Source organism: Genypterus blacodes, unplaced genomic scaffold, assembly GCF_046128005.1.
Source record: "Genypterus blacodes isolate CSIRO-AG114 ecotype Tasmania unplaced genomic scaffold, CSIRO-AGI_Gbla_v1 ptg000139l_1, whole genome shotgun sequence".
NCBI classification, from domain to species: domain Eukaryota; kingdom Metazoa; phylum Chordata; class Actinopteri; order Ophidiiformes; family Ophidiidae; genus Genypterus; species Genypterus blacodes.
Genome location: NW_027466941.1, coordinates 919,557 through 945,746, shown reverse-complemented (window position 1 = coordinate 945,746; position 26,190 = coordinate 919,557). Strand labels below are relative to the sequence as shown.

The 26,190-nt window shown below is 43.1% G+C and overlaps 4 protein-coding genes and 1 long non-coding RNA gene across 9 annotated transcripts in view; 2 read left to right on the top strand and 3 right to left on the bottom strand.

The window, feature by feature from the left end:
• The window catches only part of LOC143011789 (hemicentin-2-like), a 46,645-nt gene extending 42,879 nt beyond the window's left edge, over positions 1-3,766 (bottom strand). Inside the window, exons 1-3 of one of the 4 annotated variants that reach the window (XM_076164781.1) lie at positions 3,424-3,766; positions 2,365-2,625; positions 1,505-1,828 (exon numbers count right to left, since the gene is read on the bottom strand). In XM_076164781.1, the coding sequence (XP_076020896.1) occupies positions 1,505-1,828; positions 2,365-2,625; positions 3,424-3,472 (634 nt within the window). In that variant the 5' untranslated portion in view covers positions 3,473-3,766. Of the gene's footprint in view, positions 1-1,504; positions 1,829-2,364; positions 2,626-2,760; positions 3,070-3,423 lie in introns of all 4 variants that reach the window. The other 3 variants (XM_076164783.1, XM_076164782.1, XM_076164784.1) reach the window with 3 other exon arrangements.
• A 443-nt stretch (positions 3,767-4,209) lies between these two features.
• On the bottom strand, positions 4,210-6,811 carry LOC143011781 (uncharacterized). 2 transcript variants are annotated; one of them, XR_012964943.1, is made up of 4 exons: positions 6,676-6,811; positions 6,239-6,592; positions 5,401-5,519; positions 4,210-4,930 (listed from the first exon to the last, which is right to left on the bottom strand). It is a non-coding gene; the product is annotated as an uncharacterized LOC143011781 (long non-coding RNA). The 2 variants fall into 2 exon arrangements; XR_012964942.1 differs by having other exon boundaries at positions 4,210-5,519.
• Positions 6,812-8,016: 1,205 nt separating this feature from the next.
• On the bottom strand, positions 8,017-10,887 carry LOC143011947 (arylsulfatase I-like). Its single transcript, XM_076164971.1, has 2 exons — positions 10,420-10,887; positions 8,017-9,961 (listed from the first exon to the last, which is right to left on the bottom strand). Exons 1-2 carry the CDS (start codon positions 10,731-10,733, stop codon positions 8,563-8,565), a joined length of 1,713 nt encoding a protein of 570 aa, XP_076021086.1. The 5' UTR covers positions 10,734-10,887; the 3' UTR covers positions 8,017-8,562.
• Positions 10,888-16,812: 5,925 nt separating this feature from the next.
• LOC143011942 (uncharacterized) lies at positions 16,813-21,379 on the top strand. Its single transcript, XM_076164964.1, has 9 exons — positions 16,813-17,040; positions 17,747-17,796; positions 17,901-17,971; positions 18,108-18,220; positions 18,328-18,510; positions 18,816-18,996; positions 19,399-20,502; positions 20,599-20,708; positions 20,806-21,379. The coding sequence occupies exons 1-9, from the start codon at positions 16,933-16,935 to the stop codon at positions 20,872-20,874; spliced, it is 1,989 nt and encodes a 662-aa protein (XP_076021079.1). The 5' UTR covers positions 16,813-16,932; the 3' UTR covers positions 20,875-21,379.
• Positions 21,380-21,800: 421 nt separating this feature from the next.
• On the top strand, positions 21,801-26,015 carry tmco6 (transmembrane and coiled-coil domains 6). The gene is made up of 13 exons (XM_076164965.1): positions 21,801-22,122; positions 22,648-22,760; positions 22,843-22,955; positions 23,052-23,235; positions 23,310-23,414; positions 23,562-23,653; positions 23,766-23,882; positions 23,974-24,088; positions 24,241-24,421; positions 24,875-24,969; positions 25,046-25,213; positions 25,323-25,448; positions 25,538-26,015. The coding sequence occupies exons 1-13, from the start codon at positions 22,032-22,034 to the stop codon at positions 25,559-25,561; spliced, it is 1,524 nt and encodes a 507-aa protein (XP_076021080.1). The 5' UTR covers positions 21,801-22,031; the 3' UTR covers positions 25,562-26,015.
• Positions 26,016-26,190: the final 175 nt, after the last annotated feature.

The window sequence follows — 26,190 nt, the reverse complement described above, 5'->3', positions numbered from 1 at the left end:
CTGCACTGGTAAAGCTTGAAAACACGGAGATATTTCATCAATCTTTCACTTATGCGTGGCTTCAATTTCATTTAATGGCTCAAGCAAAGGTAATGCTTCTACCAACCAGTAGAGGGAAACTATGCACCGATTAATATTGATGATGAGGCCAAAAGCAAAAGTCAAACACAAGTTCAGCAGGCATCACGTGAACGATCCAGACATAAACGCAACATTAACAATTCTAATAATCAATAACACATACAATAACGATTGTTTCTATGTATAATGCTTTAATGATTGATTTGCTTCAAACTAAACAGGGCTATATATTATACAAAGGCACACATTGTATAAAGTCTTGTAAATGGACTTGTATTATTCTAAAAAATGAGCTCCACAGCCATAATATCAAATAAGCTCTATTTACACTTTGACCTGTATGTCGTCCTTGTTTGGAATTTAGCAAAGATAATCTGTAAGAAGTTGTGTAATCACTGAATCATTTCTAATATCTAAGCTTCAGTTGAATTATCATCGCCTCAGACTCTGCACACTTCACTAAGGCTACAGAAAGAGTGTGGAGAAGTCAAGATGTCATGTTTGGATGCTTAATCTTCAGATGCAGAACTCTTCATTTCCACCATGGAGACGGTGTTCTCTGACACAGCCTGGTGTTCGGCCCAGCGCCTGGCTTGAAGCACATCAGAGCCTTCTGTTTTTTTGTTTCTCTTTTTCTTCCAAGCAAAATACACTCCACACACAACCAGTAGAAGAACGATCAGAGCTGTCCGTGAAATGCAGAGAATCAGGGCGTGATCTGGTCAGATAAGAGATTGACAGATCAGACGTCAAGTTAGCAATTTCATGACTCAAAATTGGGTCCAGGATGTTAACAGCTGCAAATAAAATGAAACTGCATTGATGTCACCATGGTGGCAAAGTTCATTTTTACTTTCTAATGCACTAAGGGTCATGCAGGCTGAAGGATGATGCTGTGGTGCCAGCCTGCATCCCTGTGCTGCTAATGGTTATTGGATCAAAACACAAGATGTCATCAGCTTCAACTACAAGCCACTGTGACGTGTGTGTGTCCTATTGGATAAGATGCAGTCAAAGAAGAGGAAAGCATGGTGAGTGAATGATGCCATCATGAACATGAAGCTGTTTTATTCACCACCTGTCTCACCTTCACAGGTTATCTGCAGCTCTTTGGTAGCTTTACTGGCGTGGTTCTTGGCTGTGCAGAGCAGCCGCCCTGACAGGCCTTGTCTCAGAGTGATGTTCTTAGACTCACTGTTACCACAGAGGAGCTCAGCGTCTGTCAGCATGTGTCCGTCCAGAGTCCAGCTGTACTGAGGACTGTCCCCTCTCTCAGAGGAGCAGAACACCTTCACCATCCCCTGAGACAAACACTCAGAGACCAGCTTAGGAGAGGACACAGGAGCTGAGGGAGACATGTAAAAAAAAGTAATTCATCTCCTTATGCTTTTCTATAAATGATCTAATTGATATGTGTGTTTACCTTGAATGGTCAGTTGTAGAGTCCACATATTGGACTGTTGTCCTTCTGAATCATATACTTTCAGTGAATATTCAGCACTGTCCTTCCAACTTAAGAAATGTATCCTAAATATTCCTGTAATGGGAGTGTAGGAGGATCTGTCTGGTATCTCAGTAATAGTAATCTTACTCTGTTTCCATTCAAGAATTTTTGTTATTTTGTTCTTAAACAATTGAAAACCAGAACTCTTTGAGGCATCTGTCACCAGTTGCAGGTTCACAGTTCTTCCCAAAGCTCCATAACACTGAGCCCCATCCTGTCTGCCATCACAGAAGGTTTCCACAGCTGAAAGTAAAAAAAAAAAAGAAAAAAAATCTCAATTTTGATCATTCCATTGAAATGTTATACAGTGTGAAAATTGTAACAAAAGTTGAACACAGCTTAAGTCAGCGCACATTTATTCAGCACATTTCAAACACAATTGCAGCTCAAGGTGAGAAATAAGACAATAACAAACATCTCCTCTAATGAAAAAGAGATAAAGAGTTTCATCAGGATTCATGGTCCATCTACAGCTGCTTGTCTTTATTTTATTTTTTTTCTTCATTATTTTGTGAGAGAACAGAACCTTGGGAAACTTTGAGCGTTGAAGAGAGTCAAAATAAACTTCACAAACTCCCAACTGAAAACGTAAGCTAATACAATAATTAGATCAAATTAGGTTGTAATTATGATAAGTACTGATGTGGAAGTGATCCATGAATTTCCACAACATTTCCACATTGCATAAGGTGCAGTTAATGAATGTGAAGCCTATCAGCAGCAACCATTGTGAGTGAATGATGCGATCATGAAGCTCTTTTATTCACCACCTGTCTCACCTTCACAGGGAGCTATCTGCAGCTCATTGGCAGCTTCACTGATGTGGTTCTTGGCTGTGCAGAGCAGTCGTCCTGACAGGCCTTGTCTCAGAGTGATGGTGTTAGACTCACTGTTACCACAGAGGAGCTCAGCGTCTGTCAGCATGTGTCCGTCCAGAGTCCAGCTGTACTGAGGACTGTCCCCTCTCTCAGAGGAGCAGAACACCTTCACCATCCCCTGAGACAAACACTCAGAGACCAGCTTAGGAGAGGACACAGGAGCTGAGGGAAACACACATTTATTAGTGAGTGTGAAATATACAGCTGGATCTCCAACTTTAAGATTTGATCATTATCCCAAAGTAATTCATCTCCTAATGCTTTACTATAAGTTATACAAATGAAATATTTGTTTACCTTGAATGGTCAGTTGTACAGTCCACACATCTGTCTTTATTCCCGTTGAATCATATATTTCAACTGTATATTCAGCACTGTCATTCCTGCTCAAGTTAATTATCCTAAATATTCCGTTACTGACAGTAAAAGAGGATCTGTCTTGTATCTTATTATGACGAATCTTACTCTGTTTCCAATCAAGTATTATTGATTTGTTCTTTCTTAATAGTAATCTATCTTTCTTTGAGGCATCTGTCACCAGTCGGAAATTCACAGTTCCTCCCAAAGCTCCATAACACTGAGCTCCATCACAGTCGGTTTCCACAGCTGGAAATTTTCAAACACAATATTGAAAAGAATGTAAATATAATAACTTGCTTTTATCAATATATGAGATATAAGAATACACAAACACAGCAGGTATGACCGTGTCTCTCTGTTCACTCAATACAGACTAACATCTCATGAAACGCTGAAATATTCACAAATATGCAAATCCTTTATTATATATATACATTTATACTTATATAAAATAAGTTTTTGTGTTTCTATGGCCACTTACTTTAGTTGATAGGACAGCATTAACGGAAGGACGCATAACTTTGCATGCATTGAGATGTAACTATGATTCAACAATATTAATGAAATATTAAAGTGTAAAGCAGTGAAGCAACATCTCACCTTGAGATACTCCAACTAGCATCACCAACAGTCCAAGCACAGCTTCCATGTCTGCTCACTGAGTCAAACCTTTCTCCTTCACTCAATATTCAGTTGTACTGTTTCCTGTCAGTTCAAAACCTCAGAAAACTGGCATATGAGCGAGCACAGTGTGTCATATATGTGTGTATATATACTTTATGAGGAAGTGAGCATCAGTTTCCGTTTCACAGTCAAATCAGACACTGAACTTCTGTTGTTATGTTTCTATGTATTGACAAGAATCCAGAACTATAAGCAGAATAATAAGGAGAGGTCCTACTTCTATAACAGATGCTTCATTCTCTTTAGAGCGTCATGGTGGCACAGTGGTCTGTGTTGTCGCCTCATAGCAAGGTCCTGGGTTCAAACCCCATGTTCTGACCCAGGTGCTTTTCTGTGTGGAGTTTCTGTGTGCCACTTTGCAGGTTAAGGTCTGTGTATACCGCTCTACTAGTTTATTGTGGCTTTCTGATCTTGTCCAGTCTCTGATTTTGTATACACATTTGAGCATATGTTTGTATGTTGGCTTCATGGAAGGAAACATCATACATTTTACTTAGTATGATCACAGTCTCAGGCCTGCTAATTGCCACACAATAGCCACATCCTCAAAACCGTGTCAGACATGTGAAGGCACATTCTTACCAGACACTTGTTTTAGTTCCTCATTAATTAAACAAACTACAAAATTCACCCAATTGCTTTTCTTGATGTTTTCTAAGTAATCTTGAGTAGAAAAACCACAGACAAAATCTATTGTGCTTGCTTGATCTAATAAATCAATTATTTTTGATTCATGCATCCCTGAAAAAGACGTGGACATCAACTATTTTTGTCTCAACAGGCATTTTACTGTGTATCTACTGACATCCTGAGTTGATATAACTGTACCCTCACATATAACACAGAACAAGTGTGTTTTGTACCCTTCAACAGTGACGACATGTTGCTTCTTGCTTTTAGGGGTAAGAGGAAAGGGAAAGGCAATGTTGCAATGGTAGAAATTGCAGCACAAACATTGAACTTGCGACAAAACCTATAGTTAAAGCTGAGTAAGGGCTATTACAACTACATCAACTCATCGAGAGAATCCATACAAATCCACAAAAACAAACTCCATTATCTGCATTATTTCCTATTGCATGCTGCCCATGAACCAGTCAGGGTTATAGTGTTTGAATTAGTGCTAAATGAGAATACAGATACAAATACAGCAGGAAATCAGTTTAATGTCGCCATTGACGTTGATAAATCAGTGCAATAAAACTAAAGCGTCCTTTTAATATACTTAACATCATTCCCTGTATCCTAGCTTTACATGTAGTACATAATGTTTACAATCAAACAGTATTTTACAATACAATGATTTCCATACTAGTGCAATACACTATCACGAATAACAATGATGAATCACTCAGATATAAGCTGTTTGGTGCTGTTTCTGGAGATCTTCAGTTCTGTCCATTGTGACACCAGAGTGATGCTGCTGCACATAAGGGAGAGAGTGTCGGACTTAAGTAAAGAAATTGCACTCATGAGGAGAATGACTGTAACACAGATGTCTAGTGATCTAATTCTCTGTAGTATGAGTGATATCTGTTTGTTTGTTTCACTCTCCCTCCTCTGTGTATGGAGCCTGGAGTGATTTTACAGAGATTTGTTATTATTATTAATAACATGTGCATATACTGTAAAATATGCTCTTAAAAACTTGGTAAAGAGTCATAAAACAATCACCAACATGCTTGTTATTTGTGTCATTTCACTATACTGTCTTTAAAGAATTGGTTTAATTGACACATTTCTCAATAAACCTTTAACTAACAGCAGCTCTGATTGGTCAGCAAGTCCTCCTTAACTAAATAAGAATAAGGAGGAATTATTAATAACCAACCACCCCAAAAAAAGGTGACTCTACACTCCAAACCCGTGAATGTGTTGCTCGGTTGGTCTCACTTGGTGCTTATTGCGTTGTCTTCTTCTTCTTCTGCAAAGACAGCAAGACACCACCACCACAACCAGGATCAGGATCAGACCTGCTGCCGATACAGAGATCAGGATGGGCAAATTATGATCTGTGAAGAAGAAATCCTATAGTTAGTTCAAAAATCTAACACAATAGAATACATTCTACCTTTGCTTGTTTTATAGATGCTGTGTGAATGGAAACTGAACATTACATTTATTGACTATATTGCAGTTTAAATGACAATGAATGCACATAAAGTTCAGTTTATTGGTCATGAGCATAAGGCTTTTGTGACGGTAAACAGAAGTAAATCAATATGAATAGCACTTCTATTCATCAAGAAACAGAATTTACTGTTAAAGAAAGAACATAACCAGTTCCTGTTTGTGTTCGTTACTCAGTGCCTCTTCTCAGTGGTGAGCTACAATTTACCACAGTGTTTGGTTAACCACCTGTTTCGAGTCTAAATAAAAAACTGTTGAAAAGTAAACCAGCGCATTTTCAGAAGACAATCAAAATGCAGTTACGCTAGAGCCTGTCATGTTTGTATGTTATACAGCACGTTGTTTGTATATCAAAGGTCACGAATTTGAGGTCGTTTTTCACATTCACACCCCCAGGGAAGTCACTGTAACTGTGTAGATTTGACTATGTCCTGTATTCTGTTCACATTCAGTATCTGTGACTTAAATTGTGTTTTTATTTTATTCCTTTATTTTGCACTACACACCGGTGATCTGTAAAAGACAGTAAATGCACACTCACACATGATGATTAATAATGAACTTCATGATGTAGGAATGAGTTTGGCAGGCTCTGTTTTACCTTGAACAACTTGCAGCTCAAGAGTTTTGGATGTCAATAAGAGCCCATCTGGTGTGAAGATGTCCACTGAGTATTGACCTGCATCACTGAACTCCACGTGAGCGAGTTTGAACATCCCATTGTTGATGAAGAATTCGGATCGGTTTCTTAGCCCCTCCTGAATCGTCACCTTTTCTTTCTTTAGAATGAACACCACGGTAGCGGATCCACTGGGAAGGAGTTTTTTTTCGCACCGCAGTCGGTGACCACTGGCATTGGCCATCACATGGATGTACACAGATCCACTGAGAGAAACAGAGCATGTAGACCTGTTCTGGGTCAGGTTACAGTCTGTGTCAGTAACTGGTAAGAAGGCTGGGGGGGAGATATAAGAACACACAAATCAGATTAACATTATCATTATACATTCGGTATTGAAAACAACCTGAAAGTCTTACCATGAGTTACTCCAGCTAACAACACAAGGAGCACAAAAACTTCTTCCATGCTCCACTTTCACACAGAACAAGGCGTCTCACTTAGATTGTTAACACTGTTGAAATCTCAAGTGATTTGGCGGATGTGGTAACTGGGTGGTGGTTGGGTTAAGGTGAAGGCAGGAAAGCAAGCTGTCTCACTTCTGCTCACAAAGAGCTGGCAGCATGTCAAAGTTCCCTTACAGTGAACCATATACATGTACATACATCAGTCCACATGTATACATAGACAGCATCTTACGTCAGGATGTGTGCACATATATATATATAATATATATATATTATATAAATATATATAATATATACATTATATATATAATATATATTATGTCCACTAACATGCCTTGTTTTGACTGAATTGTAAAGCAGTGTCATGTATATCCTTTACTGTACTGTAACTAACAAGTAAATCCCACAATGCAATGCGACAGTGCTTTGGTTTAGACGGTTGTGACATGCATGCGTGGGTCCTAATCAGGTTTCCAGGTCCAAATCAGGTAGCGACAAAGGCAAAGTTATTTTCATATGGAAGTTATTTCTGAGTCATGTGGAGTTGTTTTTTCAAACTGTAGTTCTGTTTTAAATTTTAACATTTAAATTGTACAATTACAATTACTAAATTTGTTGTTTAAATCCTCATCTTGCCATTTTTGGTACATCCATCATAATCGTGGATTAGCATGTTAGCTTGTTGTGTTGCTTGTTGTGTTGATGCACTGGGCTAGCTAGTACCATCGCTAGCACTAACCGTCCGTGTGTGCTTGGAAATGAATTACAATGAATTTCATGTTTTAATGATAAGAAATCCCCACTTATGAACCCACATTTATCACATATCTATCCGTAGCCACTAATGGCTACTTTGCTGCATATTTGTTGGCTCGTATAAATTATACGTGTAAAGTGGAGATATTCTCATTACGTGACCATTTGTACTCCTTATTGTGTGTACTTGTACCCCTTATCATATCTGCTCTCATGTATTCTTCTTTTTTTGCACTTTCAATCTCCTATGCAACTGTTCAACCATTTAAAATGTAATTCAATTGTCTGTACTAAAAGGAAATGGAGCAGAATGATTTATTTGAGGATTTATTAACGAGTGTCTTATCCAAGGCCCCTGATGTCCTCACTCTATTGACTTTCCATTTATAATCTCTAACCTAGTCTAATAGTCTCATAGTCTAATCTCATTTGACAGCAATAACCTTGCAACAAAATATTAAGTGACAAATGTGCTCTACTTCAGCAAATACCCAGGTTTTGCAGATAATAAACAGTTTTGATTGTTGAGAACTGGAAATTAAAAGACATAATTAGACAAATCCATTTATATTAATTCCAATTACAAATGGGGCGAAATTCATAAAGCACAGTGGCAGCTTTATCATGTTAAGGAGAAATTGCATCACACAACCATGTTTCTTCGCTCTTAAAATGCTTGATGTTAAAGTTCTACGATGTGAAGCCTAGGTGATGATGTAAACTGTAGTTTAGTTTAGTAGTTTATTAGTTCACGTAACAATGACATCTGACAAAGCTCTCACATATGTAGCAGCTCATAACATGGTGGTTTTCACCGTCTTTCACATGAACACAGGTGCACAACACAAGGGCAGAAGGTATTGTGGCCCACATTTAGCGCAGCACTGTGATTCTTTTCTGAAGTACCTCCATGATTCTTTATAACAATCATATATGAGAAATGTGTATACAAATGTTCCTTTTTTTGTACATTTCATGTCCTTTACGTAATACTTTATTGCCTCAGTTCATTTAGTGAGACTTAATCGTGACACACACTTGTCACACACTGTCTTTCAGATGCGTTGTCTCTATCCATAACCTCTATATCCTGTTGGACATGATCCTAGTGTTGAGTCTCTTGAAAAATGACCTGCTTTTGGACAGTTTAAGCTTCTTCTTCCAGTCCTTATTCTTTTTGTAGTAGACGGTATCCCAGCAGTACTCCTCATCATCTCCCACCCAGGGACCCCAGGCACCTCCATTCAAATCCGGATCAGCCCGTGGGTCCTCTGATGGGTAGCGAACTGGCACTGCAGTACGGTTGTAGTACACTAGTCTAGCCAACAGCTCTTTGACAACATCGGGTCTCTGCTCAGAAAGGTCAAAACGTTCATAGGGGTCCCCGGAGATGTTGAAGAGCCACACAGACTTCCGAGGCTCAGTGTGCCGCTCCAGGTTCCACCAGTCACCTGGAAATCCGGGAAGCATCTGTGGCGGGGTCCAGTCTCCATAGCCTGGGTCTCCTGTCAGCAATTTCCAGTCTCCAGCTCGTATGGAGGCCTGGATGGCTGTATTCCAAATCCCATACCCTCTCTGCAGGGAGCCGCTACGGGCCTGGTTGTATAGAGGGTCAATATTGTGGAGGATCTCCAACCTGGGCGACTCCTTACCCTCACTGATAGCCTCCCAAACATCATACCCATCCAACCCCTCAGTAAGGGACGCATTGCCACCTGCTAACCCCAAGAGTGTAGGGTACCAGTCAGTGATGTGCACCAAGGCTTTACTCACCCTCTTCTTCTTCCTCAATAGTGGGCTGTGAACAAATCCCAGACCCCTGACACCGCCCTCCCAGTAAGTGCCCTTACGTCCTCTAAGTGGCCAGTTATTTCCGCCTGACAAAGGCTGGCCACCGTTGTCAGTGGAGAAGATGATAACGCTGTTCTGGTAGTAGCCATACTTGCGGAGGCCATATGTCACATTTCGCACTGCCTCATCAACTGCTGAGACCATGGCAGCGTACTTCCTGCGCGCCACATTACCCAGCCCGCGGTACGGGTATATGTACTCCTTTGGAGACTGCAGGGGTGTGTGTACTGCTTGGAAGGACAGGAAGATGAACAGCGGCTGGGCCTGAGGATCATGGGTTGCCAGGATCTTGCGGACCCTCTGAGTGTACAGATGGGTGGAATATTTGCCCTGCTGACCCCAAGCTACAGTTTCTCCCTCATGGAGGTCGAAGCCGCACAAGCCAGGGCCATCACAGGAGTCATAAGTGTAGTAGTTTACGCTGCCTGTTAAGGAACCGAAATATGTGTCGAAGCCACGCCGGGTGGGCAAGCATTCCTTCTTGTAGAAGCCCAGATGCCATTTACCCACCATATGAGTGGAGTAGCCGAGCTCCTGCAGCCTCTGTGGGAGGGTGACCTGGTCAAACGGCAGGCAGTTGGGCTGGCGAGGCCGGATGATAGAGTGCTGCAGGCCTGTATGAATTTGGTACCTATTGATAAAGTAAATTTAAATAAAGCATTACCACACACAGACAGTTTTCAACATCGTCTCTGCTTTTCATTTGTGCCAGAGATGTGATGCAACACTTTTTGTAACCCTCAATATATCAGAGTCTATTTGTGCCAGTAAGAGACATATCTCTCATAATCACTGTGAAAGTAGCATTTAATGGAAGTGGATCATGACATCACACACACAGATCTCACTTCTGTGTTTGTATGGATGCAGGCTAAATGTACACATTGCTATTTTAACTTCTAACCCCAAGATCTCAGTCATATAAATGTGTATGGAAATAATACCAGCAGGCCCCTATTTACCCCCCAAAACTGAAATGTGTTACCACTTTAGTCCTCAACAATCACTAGTTTGTTTCATAATGATTTGACCAAAAGAAACAAATTAGCTCTGAGACACCGAGGTGACCGAGGTGAGGAGCCGCCCTACCTGCCGGTGATGAGCTGGCTACGGGACGGGGTGCAGATGGGCTGGATGTAGTAACTCTCCAGCTTCACTCCATCAGCTGCCAGCTTGTCCAGGGTCGGGGTCTTGATGTCGGGGTTGTGGTAGCCGATGTCATTGAATCCCTGATCGTCTGTCATGATGAAAATGACATGAGGAGGCTGCGCCACAGGGGGGCCGTCTCCGAAAGTCTGGATCGACTCCTGCTCCACCTGGTTCGGACTCATCCAGTCCCACGTCAGGTACCCGAGGCTGAGCAGACTCATCACGGAGAACCCGGTCAGAGCTGGAGTGGCCATAGTATAATGTCGCTAACGCTACTTAAGAAAGGATCAGCAAGTCATTGTGCGGTGCGTTCAGGGGGTGAAAATACGAAGCAAAGTGCGCTCAAAGCGGAGGGTCATCAGAGATCCAGAGGAACCTGAAGGCGCCAGTCAGTGGGAAGTTTCCTCCATCTTCATCGCCGACCTCTGAAACGTTTCAGCCCCATCTGAAAACATTTTACCTCGCCAATGGTCCTATTAACCCCGCCTATGTGTCTGGCTTTGACTCAGGGAAATAAAAAAAGCTTGTCGCCCCCCACCCCTCCAACACACACACACACACACACGTCACTAGTTTGATGTGTTGGATAAGAACCAGTAATAAAAGAGATATTTGTATGATATTCCATTAAAAATGACTGCAGGTTTACAGTTGTTTTCGTTCCACACTCCTACACATGAGCGGAGCAACAGGACTTTCATTCACTCTGCTTTTCATTCATGGTGTTTCATGGTGATTTGGTTTCAATGAGCCACGCTGCAAACCTTTACTGATTGCTAGAAAGCGTTTGGAAAAATCATTCCCATCTGTCTGGCTTTAGCAGGGAATGACCGGGGCTCTACAGACAGACCCTCACTCATGAAAAACATGGTGTGTGTGTGTGTGTGTTGGGGGGAGATCTGAGTCCCGGGGTGGCTGTGGGGCCTGACAGACACAATCACAGACACTGTTCCCCACTCCACTCCGCTGAGCTCACAAGCGCTCTTTTATTATTCTTGCTGTTTTATGAGCGCTGCAGACCTGAGGAGACTGGGACCCAGACTCGGAACGCACACAGGAGCCGCTGATAGCATCTCCAACCAGGCGTCAGGGAGCCACTTACAAATCACCCAGAGGAGCAACAGAGAGCAGCAGGACTGCACAGCCTGTGTGCTCCTGTGTTGGCCCAAGCCTGCGTCGCGTCTTATCTGGAGATCTCGCTCAAGTGTTTAAGGAAAGAGGAAAACATGGTATAAATATTAGGGACGCTTATATTTTAAACATTCACTTTTTTGTGCTTTAGAACCTTAAACAGTTGAATAGTTTGAAAACGTTGATGAGGTGAGAGACGGCCCGCACATAGAAATCAGATCTGGCAAAGTCAGAGGACAAGGGCAACACACTTGAGGGTAAAACATCATGGTGGTTACAGAGAGACGTGTTGGCATGGAGGCCAAAGGAAGCTTGAGACTCCCTCAAAGGAATGAGGCTGTGGCTGGGGATGTTTGCTCAGCAGCTAAGGCAGGCATCTTTGGAGCCAGACCAGCGCAGGTCAGAGGAACCGAGTTTAAAGCAGGTCAAGATCGGAAAAAGAGGCAAAGGTGAAGAAGGAATGTGGTGCACCTGAAGTTTTGCACCCTTGGTGTTTATTTATCTTGTTTTTCTCGAGCGAGCCGGTCGGACACATCAAGGTCTTCGCAAAAACCAAAAACCAGAGAGTTGTTGTGCAATGAGTCACAGTTGATTTATTGATTATGAAATTATGAGGCTACTAAAGCAGACAAAGAGGTGAAAATATTATGTGCGTGTGTGTGTGCGTGTGTGTGTGTGTATTGCCAGGAAATGTAAAAGCCTCCACAGCCACCAGTTTATACCACAAGCATTTATTACTGCATTTAGTAATCTAATTCTAAACTGTAATATTGGCAAAACAATTCCACACAAAATTCCAGCATGAAGCCCAACTTGTTTAGACGAGAGTATTTATGGAAACAGTTGCCTCACAATAAACCCTGCACCTGGTTTCTGGGGGTTATTTTCACCTTATTTGTCATAACTTTGGTCTGCTGACACAATGTCAAAATCAGCTACGCATATAAAAATACAAACTTAATTAGCATTTTTGCAAACCAGGGCTGTCGGATCCCAGAAATAGCCTGACTCAGACACGGCCAGTGGTGGTCAGGTGTGTTGAGTGTGAAAGCAGGCCACTCTGCTTTGATGGGACAGTCACGCTGAGTTGCCGCTGACCCGTGCATGACTCAGTGGAAATGGAAGTTTCACTCCATTCGCAGGGTCACATTCTCAGACTGTTATTGCTCTTCATCTTTCCAGCTCCGACAACGCTCTTCACCTCGCCATCCTACGTGATTACTGTATTACAGAGCATTTCCCTCATGTAGTGACTTAGTGTGCACTAATGTCGGCAAACCACCACGGTGTGTTTTCACTGGGAGGTTCTGACAGAGAAAATATTTTTTACATAAGGAAGAATGAGAATGTGATACGTACATGAAATTGGGGTTACTTGGCACCATGCTTACTGTTCTTTTCCTTCATTCCCGTAGTGCAAAGACGCAAAACTTCAGCTTCACACCTACAGAAATGTGTGTTTATGTCAACATGTTCAGTAACACACCTGGTGAGAACCACCCACAGGTATGAGGCTATAACCAGGTGGCTGGCCAATCAGAGAAGAGCTGGGCTTTTTTGTGAGGGGATTCAATGTCTACTGGAAGCCACAGGCCCACACACACACACATACACACACAGGTTTCGAGAGACCACAGACGTCATTAAAACTGATAACTCAAAACAAGACAGCGTAAAATAGAGCAGAGGTGTTTAATAGTCCAACCAAACAACAGTCAGTTTGTCTCAAGTCATGTTTCCATCTAAATGTTCAACATTTTGACATATCGAATCGAAAATGCTTGTTGGAAACCGCAAATATCAAATACATTTTTTAAAATGGTCCAAAGCAGCGTACAAGGCACTGAAGCCACTCTTAATATTCTTCAGTTTCTGTGTTTCATGATGTCGTCAGTGTTTTTTTTAATCGCTTGCTTATGGCTCATGGAAACGTGCTCTAACTCGCCGTTTCCTTTTGCGACATTTTAAATATTTGCTTGAATTTGATTCAAACCCAGGAACAAAGCTTCTGTCTGCCTGCGCTGGCTTCAATCTGATTGCAAGGAGAAGGTAAATACATGAGTGTGTGATTACAAATGCAGCTGCCAGTAACACAACCTGCCACATGCTTAACCGCAGCTCTTATAAAGAGAGTACCTAAAACAGCTCTTTTGCACCCAATGTGCACACCAGGGCTACAGCAAGGGACAGTAAAAATTCAAAACATACGAACAAATCATTGCATGTTTCAAAATAAATACACACATGAAAATAAGAATGTGGAACTGTTATTTGCGTCAACGTGTCATTTTATTCTCTCTTGTTGATTAGACAACTAATATCCCCAGTTTTCTCCAGAGGATGTGAACCAAATGTCATGGAACATCGTAAATTTTAATGACATTTCCCTTTACAACTTCTGAAGAACAATCAAAATGTGGTTTCATCCAGCTGGAGCTCGTTTGCTTTAAGCTAAGCAGACTTGTGAATAAAGTTCATGCAAGGTATTGAAGTAGTTTTTCAAAACCTCATGCTGACCCTTGTTCCTTTTTCTCTGGTTTAGGAGGTCACACCGTTAGTTCGAGAGTTAGATTCATAACCTTAAAGGCATGGGTTCTATCTCCAAATGCAAGGTTTGACTCACTTGTTTACTCTAACTCCTAACACACAGAGAGAAACACACACACACACACACACACACACTCACACACAAAATCGACCCGTATTTACATCACTTCCCAACCAGCTCCTGAGCTTGTTTCATTACTTTTTTCCAAAAAGGAGCAGCCATGAAAAGCAATAATGAGTTGAAAGCAGCAGGGATTGCTGCTGCTCTGTGTTGGTCGGCACCAGATGTTGTGTTTGGCTGAGGAAGAGGTGCTGTTACGGAATACCGCTGCATGAACACTACCCCCTTTCTAATCAGCGACACCCTGCCAGTAAAGCGGCACATTACACCCCCGCCTACCCCAATTTTCTAATCTGAGAAAGACAGGATGGAGGTTTTCTTTCTTCCTCTACACCATCAGAGCCAGAAGTCTTAATTCAATAGAACTGTATTCACTCCACCACCCATCTACTCTGCACAAGAGTGCCCTTGTTTCTCCATTCTGCTCAACATTCCTCTCTTCGTCTCTTGAACATCAATTCAGATCATTTTATCCCGTCAAAATCCCAGACGAAGGAGATAAAGTACAGATTAATTCCCTCTTTAATTCCCATCAGTGATAAATCATGTTGATCATAAAGTGCCAGGTGGGACCTCACAGGTGAGCCTGGCAGTCCAGCTCTGACCTCGGCCCCTGACTTCTGGATGTGTTTGACTTGGCTCTGTGCAGCTGTAGTGCCTCTTTACACACACACACACACACACACACACCTGGGCAGGAAGGCCAAACACTTCATTACAGTTCTACTGTAAAGCCAGAAATAAACAATCACTGTGGAATTCTGTGTGTTGGTGTGTATTAATAAGTCCCAATCAAAACAAATCATAATATATAAAACATTTTAATGTATTCTACTTAAACTGGACCTACTACAACTACAAACGGTGGAATACTGGCAGCTGCGACACTTGAAAGATCCCCAGTAATAACAAATTTGGCACTGCTGTAGTTGCAGTTAATTACCTGCCGAGTGAGCACAGATGTGAGCAGCTGTAAAGTAGATTGATTTCCTGTGAAACAGAGTGCCATTTACAAGGTAACCTGTGCAAACACTCAGCTCCATTTGCCTGCAACATGTAATCAAAGACCAGGGGGAAATGCTCTGTTTCGTTTTTTCTTGCACTCGAGTACATGAAGGTTATTTGGCTCTGCGTGCCTCCGCTGCTCTGTTATTTTTTCCTCCGATAACTCCATCTCACTCACTCACTCACACACACACATGCATGCATAAATACACACACGCCAACGCTCTTTTAGTTTAGTTATGATGTGAGCTGAGGAAATATTCAATTTCTCATTTTGCAAATAGTTATTCTTCCATAAAACCTTGGTGGTCTGCCCCATCATCACCTTGAGAATGGGAGCTGAGTCAGCCTCCAATGCATTTTGCCAAACCTGTGCGTGCGTGCGTGTGTGTGTGTATGTGTGATGGTGAAACCGAGCTTGGTGAGACACGCTGAACACTGATGTTGAGGATGGAATACACACTGCTTTCCTTCCCTGGTTTTGCCCCCATGAATGAGTCTCTTTCAGCCCTTTGCTCCCCCTGACCCCCTGCTTACCCAATACGCTCCCCTAGAGTGACCCAAGGTTTCACCACCAGCTCTCTCAGATCCACTCCCCGGGAATTTGTTATGAGCAGACCCATTCCCGAACAACCCCACCCTCCCCACCCCCACCCCCGCTACCGCAGCTGAAAAAAGCAGAGCCCTTATCCAAATACACCTGAGCGCAAGACATGGAGCCTTCTCTAGTTGAGTGTGTTTGGATGGATGGGTCACCATCATCTGGATATTAAGGTTTTAGCTGTAGTGGACTTCCAGTTCTTCCTGTATTTGATGATACAGGACAGTCAGCTGAGTCAGGAGGCTGTGAAGATTCAACCTCTGTGGATGAGGCTCTGTTTCAGGCTTTGAACATGAGCAGCAGGACCTTCAGGCAGAAAGTCAGAAAACTATTAACTTAGCTTAGAAACACAAGAAACCCATTAACACCTTAGAACACCTTACAGCTTTTTCATGACGTCCGCAGCAAACATAGAACAAATGCAGCCTGGAGCAGAGATCAGATCACATCATTTCAGGTGTTTGAGTCGATCCGTCCAACTAAAAACCAAACAGCCGTCAGCAGCCCTGGCGGGTTTGAGGGAGCGGCTCGTCTCTTTCTCAGATGTTTGATTTCCTTCCTGAGACAGGATGTGTGACTGAGGTGAAATTGAGCTGAAATTGAGCTAAATGGCAGGAAAGTTATGGGCAGATAGAGAGAGAAAGAGATGGAAAGAGAAAGGCCCTTTGTCCGTCAGACTGTCAGGAGCAACATAATCCTGGAGCCAACGGTATTTTGCTTAAGAAAAGCAAATAGGTGGAAAAAGTGTTAAAACTACAATCTGTGAAATAATGCTTCACAGATGCTGTCAAACACCAGCCAACATCAGCGGCTGCAGGTACTTTGTGTTTGACGGAGAGAACAGTGGTCGTTTTTTGCTCGTCGAAGAACACGAACTACAAGTCCCATGATCCACTGCGGCGTTACCGGAACGACATCTTGAGTTCAAAGTTGATCCAGCTAGCATGCGTGTTTTACGAAGAGACCGTAGTCAGTGTGCTGTGTGTTTACTATGAAAGTATTTTTAGACAATTTTTCGTGTGTGATCTGCCCGCTTCATGTGTAGAATATGTCCGTGAACGCATCAAAGCAGGAGCTGATCCATTTGATCTACCAACACCTGAAGGAAAATGGTTTCCACTCAGCTGCAGATGAGCTTCACAGGCTGAGCCCTCAGGTCTCACACACTCACACTCACTCTCTCGCTCTCTCGCTCTCTCTCACACACACACACACACACACACACACACACACACACACACACACACACACACACACACACACACACACACACACACACACACACACACACACACACACACACACACACACACACACACAAGCGCGTAAACGCCCATTCAGTGTAGCGTTCAGGGATACCGACAGGAAATTAGTTTGAGGCTTCAACTTCTTTGCCGCTTATTGTGGTGCGTAGTGTCACGTAGCTACTGTAACATCAATGTCCCCAAATAGAACGGACAAGTTAATACATTTTTCATCATCTTGTGCATTTCTACAGGTTACTTACTTCATATTAATTCAAATGTATTATTTAAAGATATAAAACTTAGTTGATAACACTGCCAAGTCCCATAAGAGTCCAAATCACCCACAAACCACACTGCCTTCAATTTAATCTAATATTTAAACAAGCAACACCATTCTTTAAACAAACATGAACATATAGTAGGAGTTAGTGAACATGTTATTGTTTCAAGGTTTGATTATTTTTCTGCCTAAGTAAGATTCAAGCTTTCCTAGGTTGTCATGAAACTTTAATGAGGACATTTGTGAAAAGTATGAAGAAATACACTTGTTCTTTTGATGACTGCAGGGTGGCCCGAATGAGCCTGTAACATGTTTTGTTTATGAATTTCCCACAGGAGGGAACCAAAAAAGGATTGTTATTGGAAATCTACAATTCTTGGACAAAGTGAGTATGACGTCTGCGATCAGTGTGGTAGCGATGACATGTGTGCCAAGTATTATTGTCGTTCTATCGCGTGTCTTTACTGACACACAAGCATCTGTTCACAGTGACGCAAAAAAGAAAAGACGACCAGCGAAGCGCTCGGCCTCGGAACAAGCAGGAGCGACTCCAGCTAAAGGTGACACGGCTGTGATGTCATCAGATGCTTTGATTACATTCACTCCAGCACTTCAAACTCCTCATAGGTGGTTTTCCAAGCAAATGTGCACATAAATTGTCCTTACATTGTCTGTTCTCGTTCTGTTTCACCGCAGCCAATCATGTGTCGCCTACCAAGATCAATAATGTGATCGCCTCCATCCAGACTCCGGCTGAGAGTTTGAACAGTGAGGACAGTGAGGCGCTGAGTGAGAGTTTACTGCCACAGGTAAACAAAAATATCAAAGAGAATTATATGAATCCATAGCAAAAGGTCGCAAGAAATCATTACTACAACTTAAAGAATATTTTGTCTGGTTGAATTATTTCCTGCAGACTTCAGCATTAGTGGTGACGCCAACGAAGCCGCAGAAATCAATACCAACAAAATCCAAGACTAAAGGCTCTGCGACCAAATTAAAGTCGGGCAAAAACTCATCCAAAGCTGAGAAGAAGCAACCTACAGACTCGGCAAAGACCAAGAAGGATCAAAAGCCCAAAAGCCGAACCTCAGCTAAGGTAACCCTGCTTTGCCCTGATTAGTTATTGATGAATATTTACATCATGCTGGCTTTGAAATGTAGTAATCATCTGAATTGTACTTAATTGCTTAATGCTTATTAAACTAAAAGCTGCAGTGAATCCAAAGACTTGCTGCTGCCAAATATTGTTTTTAGCCTTTACAGATGATCAATGATATAGAAATAGAACCCGAAAAGACACAAATATGTTTTAATTGTGTGGCGTGTGTTTGGTTGGCTGAGACGAAAGACGAGTTCGCCAAGCAAACACCTTCTCACCAGCTGCTGCTTGTTTCCTCTCAGTCCCCAGCAGCCAAAAGGAAGAAGAGTGAAGCTCAAACTGCAGATTCTCAAGTTAAGGCCAAGAAGTCGAAGACTGAAGGGAAAGGGGTTGATGTGGCTGCCATGGCGACAACTGGAGGAGAGGATTCTGACAGCAGCCTGGATGTCGACAAATGGAAGCGGCTGGCACTGGAGCTGACGGGTGAGAGAGAGAGCGAGAGAGATGTTAAAGGGGCATTGACAACTTCATGTGATGCGGATGGAGAGATACGACTTAAAGGAAAAGTGTGTGTCCTGTTATGGGAAGAATCACAACTTGAAAAGACCAAGTGGGAATGAAAAGGTCAGCGGGAGAAAATTCTGAATTAGACTGGAAATGACGGAGGGAGATGAAAGAAGAAGCAGGGCGTGATGCTTTGATGTAGACAGAGAAATACAACCACCAGACAGGACAGGGACAGTGCCACCCATGAGCAACATCGCCATGGAAACCCTGAGCTCATCCAAACAAAGCTGTGTACAGTCGCTGCTTGTTTATTTGTAAATTTGTGCCACCCGCTTGTGTTTGTTCAGCGTCTCACACCTGTTTTTTTTCTGTTGACAGACGCCGACATCGCCAAGCTGGACACCATCAACGCTCTGGACTCCACCACACCCAAGAAACAGAGAGTCAGGAAACCCAGAGCGAAGCCTCCTCCCAAAACAAAGCCTCCCGTCAAAGAGAAGAGCGGGACGGTCGAGGCCAACGGAGAGGCGGAGGAGAGCGCCAAGACGAAGACTCCGACCAAGACCAGTAAACCGAGGAAGAGCAGGGCCAAACAAACGACGGCGCCGCCTGCCGCCACGAGCCAGGAGCAGAACCTGGATACGGTGGAGGACCAAAAAGCAGCACCGCTCACCCTCCCCCCCTCCGAACAGACAGCAGAGGTGACTGAAGGAGAAGCGGCGGCGCCGAGTGACGGAAAAACCGACGAGGCGCCATCTGAGCCAAAGAGAAAGAAGAAGAAAAAGGAGAAAGCTGAAGAAAGAGAGGTGGAAGGTAACGTGATGGAGAATGGAGGAGATGGAGTAGAAAGCGACGACACAAAGAAGAAGAAGGAGAAGAATGGGGTGGTAGAAGATGTCGCTACACCAGTGGAGAAGAAGAGAAAGAAGAAGACGAAAGAGATAAATGACGATCAGAAGAGGAACGACACCGAGGAAGAGGAGACGACAAAGGATGCTGCCGATAGTGAGGAAAACCCTGAGGTGGTGGTTCCGGAGAAGAAATCAAAGAAGAAGAAAAAGGACAAGGACAAGGAGAATACTATTCAGGAGGAGATTCCAGAGCAGATCATTGAAGAGAAGAAAGCAAAGAAGAAGAAGAAGAAGGGGAAGAAAGAGGATGATGGAGAGGAGAACTCACAGCAAACACCAGAAGAAAGTGAGTTGAAGGAGACGGCAGAGAGTGAGGAACCATCTAAGACGCCAGTGAAAAAGAAGAAGAAGAAGAAAAAGGACCATGCCGATGAGGAGGAAGCTCCGTCGGAGAAGATGGCTGAGACGCAAACCGAGAGCAGCTGCAAGGAGGAAAACCCTGGGCTCACCCCTGTGACGACAAAGAAGAAAAAGCAGAAGGACCAAGCACTGGAAAACAACTCGTGCGACGCAGAACCTCAACCTCCATCTGTCCCCGACACACCAAGTCTTCCCTCAGAGAAGAAGAAAAGTGAGCGAGCTCGTCAGCACAAGTGACGAGATGACAGATGTGCTGCTTTCCAAACACAAACACGCCTCTTCATTTGTATTTGTTTTATTCCCGCAGAGAAGAGGAAGTCTGAACGGGCCGACATCCCAGAAACGCCTGCAGGTCCTGCCGAGGACGCCGCAGAAGCACAAACGGTCCAAACCCCCTCAGATGACGCCCACAAAAAGGTACCATCACCTCCGCTGCCGCCGTCTCGCCATAACGTTAAAGCAAAAACAAGACGACTGACATTTTGTTGCTTGTTTGTGTTTGTTTCCTTTGCAGAAAAGGAAATCGAAAACAGTCGTGAAGATGCTGGATGCACCCGAGGACGAGAGCAACATCGCCCCCTAGAGCTCAGCTTCAGCAAGACATCAGTGGATTGGATTATGATTGAATACTGAAGAAAGGAAATCTTGTACATTTCTTTTTATGTCGATTTTTACTTTTGTATCAGCATGAATTTGTACGGGCGAATTTAACTGAATGTTAGATGTGTTTGAATGTTTTCTTTGTATCTTTTCTGACGTTGATTAAGCAGAGATGAGTCTTATGTGAGGTTTGTTCTCCATGGTAACCCTCAGCTTTTAAAAAAAAAAAAAAAGTCTTTTAAAAAACCTTTTGTAGTTTTTATCTGTTGAATGTTCATGTACCGCCTCTGTTCATGTTGATGGGGGCTGTGCTGTCTGCAGTCTGATGTCTGATGTCTGCAGTATGATATGAGAACGATCACATAAACAAAATCATATTCATATTTATTTCAAAACTATGTTGACGTTTCTTTTCCGTTGCTCACTTTGCTGCGAGGTGATGCATCCTTTGTGAAAAGCCTGTTTTAAAAGTAAAGTTTTGAATTTTTTATATGACTTATGTGCTTTTACTGGAAATTAAATTTCCTAGTTTTTTAAAAAACCTCAATTTTAGCTGAAGTGTTGTGTTTTTCAGGACAAAGACGGCCGCCAGTGTGCTGTTACGTTATTCTACTATCATTTGTGTGTATTCAACAACTTATATGAGACAACAAAGAGAAGACCATCTTATCATGAATGATATTTAGGCACAAATCACTGAATATGACTTGTCTTGCCTATTAGATTAGAAGTCAAGTCGACATTTGTGTTACATGCAAAGGCCAAAATGGCCCCCAGGAGCAAAAGAGCATCAAAACTCCATTAAGTGATAATAACATCAGATATATTAATACGTTTTGTAAGTGGGTAGCTTGTGAGATATCTCTGTTTTTACTCAAGTATGGGTTTAAAGTGTTTTATCCAGCACATAGTACAGCTTGAAACACTAATTGTAGTGGTTGTAGTTCTTTTTTGGCACAGTAGGTGGCGGTAACGATCCATCGCCTCGGCTGCCAGTCACCGTATAAACCTGAAGAAGAGTTCAAGCTACCGTAGTGTTGTCATCTGGTTACAAGCTGCAGGGATCTGCGCTGTTTTTATGTTACACCATGAAATAAAACATCGTACTTTCAACAGTTTAATTGTCTTTCGAGGAGGCAGATGTGGAGGTTAAGCTCCGTGCGTCACAAAGCGGCTGCATCAGCCGGCAGCCAGGAGGAGCTCCGGTTAAAGAGGCGAGAGCAGGAAAGAGGTGATCTATCAAAATATAATGTCTCTATTTAACACATTTACATTTATTATTTAACTTATACAGTAGGGTATTAATAATAGGGGATAATAGTGTTTACTCCGACCAGCAACACGAGCTGTTAGTAACTACTGAAACAACCGGATGTGATGAGTAGAAAGAAGTAATTCACATATTTAAAGAGATCACTGATCAATAACTTACGAATAAGATCATCGGCGTTGTGAAGGTAAAGCGATGAGGTGAAAAGTGAATATATACTCTCTTACTCTGTTTTCGTAAATGTATTTAAATATTTAGTCTGCTATTATGATTGATATTACACTCAATAGCCACATATTAGATACACATTGTGCCACAGAGGTTTTGGTTCATATGTAAGACGACAATGTACTGAAAAGCGTCGGGCACCTAGAAACTATAGAAAAATAAATATATTTTCGAGCTCTACTGAAGTAGCAGTATGAGTCCTCATCTACACAGCTCAGATTTGCTGGTGTGGTGATGTCTGATGATGTCGTGCCGCAGTGTTGAGGCAGGCCCGCAGAGAACGACACCTGGTGAGCAAGAGACTCCTGCTGAGTGAAGATGAAGAGCGGCCGGACACCGAGACCACCATGGACACTGACTCAGGGGACCAGGTGGGTGATGATGGTGTGTGGTGATACACACTGAATACAAGTGAGGGCTCGTGGTCTCTGAGCCTGTTTGTGATCTGCGTAGGAGGTGGTGGCTTTGTTCCAGGAGCTTCGGCGCGGTGGAGCGGTCATGGAGGCCAACCTGAAAGCTTTGATCAGAGCTCTGCGTAACCCATCAGCACAGCTCAGCTTCATCAAGTACAAGCAACATGACATCATCTATCTCAAATGAAGTCCTCCTGCTTGAGTCACATGTCTGTCTCATCATGTATGAATCTGTCCTCCTCCCTCTAGGCAGGAGAACAGCGTGCACCTCCTGGTCGACCTCCTCACCGGCTCTGATGCTCAGTTCCGTCTGCAGGCTGTCCGCTGTCTGCACGAGCTGTCTCACTCGCAGCACCCCGACGTGGTCCTGGCCTGTCTGCCCTCCACCGCCTACCTGCTCACCTACCTGTCCGGCCAGAGCACCAAGTTCATAGTCAGTACTCGCATACGTCTGACACTCATAATCACGCAGGTTTGTTTCTGACCTGTCTGACCCCTCAAACACAGGAGCTGTGTCTCTACACGCTGGGTAATTTATGCCCAGACAATGATGTCATCAGAGAGAATCTGCTCGCCCAGGGAATCATATCAGCTCTGACCAACTGTATAGAGGTAAACTAACAGGATTCTTTGATCATCCCAGTGTATGCATTGAAGTCGGTTAAATCTCCCTCTATAAATGTGTGTGTGTGTGTGTGTGTGTGTGTGTGTGTGTGTGTGTGTGTGTGTGTGTGTGTGTGTGTGTGTGTGTGTGTCCAGAACCAGAGACACAATCTCGCTGTTGTGGAGGCTGCAGGTTTCACCCTCTCGCAGCTTCTGCAGGCCGACAATGCAGCACAGAAAATAATCCCGTAAGGAATCACGTGACTTGCTGAAACCTACAGCGTCCTCGAGAAACGTTTAAATCAGTAGAGGTGAGATGTGTTGGACTCTGACGTCGCCTATGTGATGGTCTGTCTGTAGGACGGTGCTGACCTCTCGTTTACCTTCGCTCTTGTTGTCCTTCCTGACTCCCGACCCCCAGTTTGGTCTGGCCCCGGCTATTGAGTGCGCCTGGTGTCTGCACTACCTCGCATGCAGGTGAGAGCTGTGAGGTGAAAAACATTTATAAGGCTTAAATAAGTGTATGTTTGAAGGAATTCGGCGCTAAACATGTGTTTTTGCACCAAAGCGATGTGGATAACGGGACGCTGTTGGCTCACGGTGCCCTGTCGCAGTGCAGTTCTCTCTTAGTGTCTCTGGGTGGTGCTCTTGCTGAAGGAAAGAAGGAAGAAGGACTGGAGCTGGTAAGAGAATCAGCACCTATGAGGGATTGTTTGCGGTGTACAATTCCTATCTTTAATTGATTTATTTACACTATTTGAGATGAAGATCATGAGAAATGTCCTTCCGTCCTTTAGTTGGTATTCCTGAGCTTGTTTCTGTCGTCCCTCTCCAGCTGGTCTGGCCCCTGCTGAGGTGTGTGGGAAACCTGCTGTGCTCGCCCCCCGTGGAGGAGCTCAACCCACAGCTGGGTGACGTTTGTCTCTTGAAGGCTTCGTGTGCGTTTATGGAAGCCTACCTGCAGAGCCACCCGGCCCTGGCCAGAGAGAGCGCCTGGCTCCTCAACAACCTCACAGGTCAGACGCCGCACAGAGTTTAATCTTTGATTAGAATCAATCAGAAAGTGGGATTTCTGGATTATCCACTCACTCACTCACTAAACGTTTGGCTCTGTGACAGTCATGATTAACACACTGAGCTCTAATCTCTAATCTTATCAGATCCTCACCCAGTTTACTCAAATGCATTCATTTGTGTTGACTTTTACATGGATTTTGACTGTTGCATTGTGTTTTTCTTGATAGGCCTCAGATTTACACTTAACACACAATTTAGATTATATATTTTTATATTATATGCATGTTCAAGTTAACAGTTTTAATGTAATTTAAGATTGTTGTATTTAAAAGCATAAGTATGAGGTTGATGTGCCTGTTTGTACGTAGATGTGTTTTTTCCTTCAGTATTGTGATTTTAAGCATTCTTATATTCATCACCAGTTTGTTTTTCTTCATATCTGGTTCCTCCAGCTCACTCCAGAGTTATCTGCTCGGCTCTGCTCACGCTCAACCTGGTTCCCGGCCTGATCCAGCTTCTCCAGTTCTCTGAAGGCATCAATACGATGGTCAGTGCAAGAGATTCAACTGTTACTGTGCTTCTAGTATTGTGGTTGATGTTCTTTGTCTTGTTGCTATATTCAGATCCTCATGGTTCTAGGAAATGTTGCGCATAAGGAAAAGGAGTTCTGTGATCAGCTGGCCCAGTATGGATTACTGCCTGCTCTCGGCGCCACACTTAAGATGGCTGATCAGGAAATGGTCATCTTGAGTCTGGAGATCCTGTTCCTTCTGGTCGCTGGTAACCCACTGGTAAGCCAGAATGAGTGGGAGCTTTATGTCCTTCTTTAATTTGGCTGTTGAAAAATGTTGTAGTTCAGTGTTGAAACCAAATGGATTTCCTGAACTGTTTGCATCCCAGCTGGCCGAGGAGTTTGTGAAGCTGAATGGAATTTCTCAGCTCGAAGCGATTCAGTACAACGGCGACGGCGAGATGAGGCAGAGAGCGACGTATCTGCTGGAGCATCACCTGTCGTCTCACCGTACGGTAAAGACTTTTGGACGTCCCGTTTTTCAGGATTTGCACAAAGTCCGACTTCAGACATTGCTGATGTCTTCTGTTCTGTTGTCTTATAGGTCGACGACGTCCCATGTCCCTGAATCAGGAGGACGTCAGTGGACAGAACACCAATCATGCCTTAAAAACGCCTCAGGAGACAGAACTGCTTGTTTAGACGTGGTCATTTCTTAAAACGGGAATGAACACGCAATGAAAACATTCAGTGTTGTTATCTTGCCTATTTTAATATCTAACAAGATGAAATTCCCACAGCTTGACACGCATTTGTATATTTATATAATTGTATACGTGACTTCTTTTACACACTGAGCCGACATCACCCATCAGACTGTGAACTAGATCAGACTAGATTATTTATTCAGACTGAGTCTCATTTGTCTTCTGTGAGAGACGCACAACATCACCAAATCACCTTTGTCTTATATGAAGATGTAGGACATCAATCTGAATCTAATGCAGCATCAGTGACTACTTTTGTATACAGACTTGTGTCAAATCAATTGTAAATGAATAAATAAAGAGCTTGTTTGTGCAGTTGTTTTGCTCGTGTACTTAATGCTTTGTGAGACAAACACGCTGCTTTATTTCTTAAACCTTTAATTTGATAAACAACCCTTTGGCTCTGTGTGAGGAAAAACAAGCTCTCATAGTTTCTTTACAAGTTTTTGTCCTGAAGGCGATTCAGCTTCTCACGAATGCATTTGCCGAT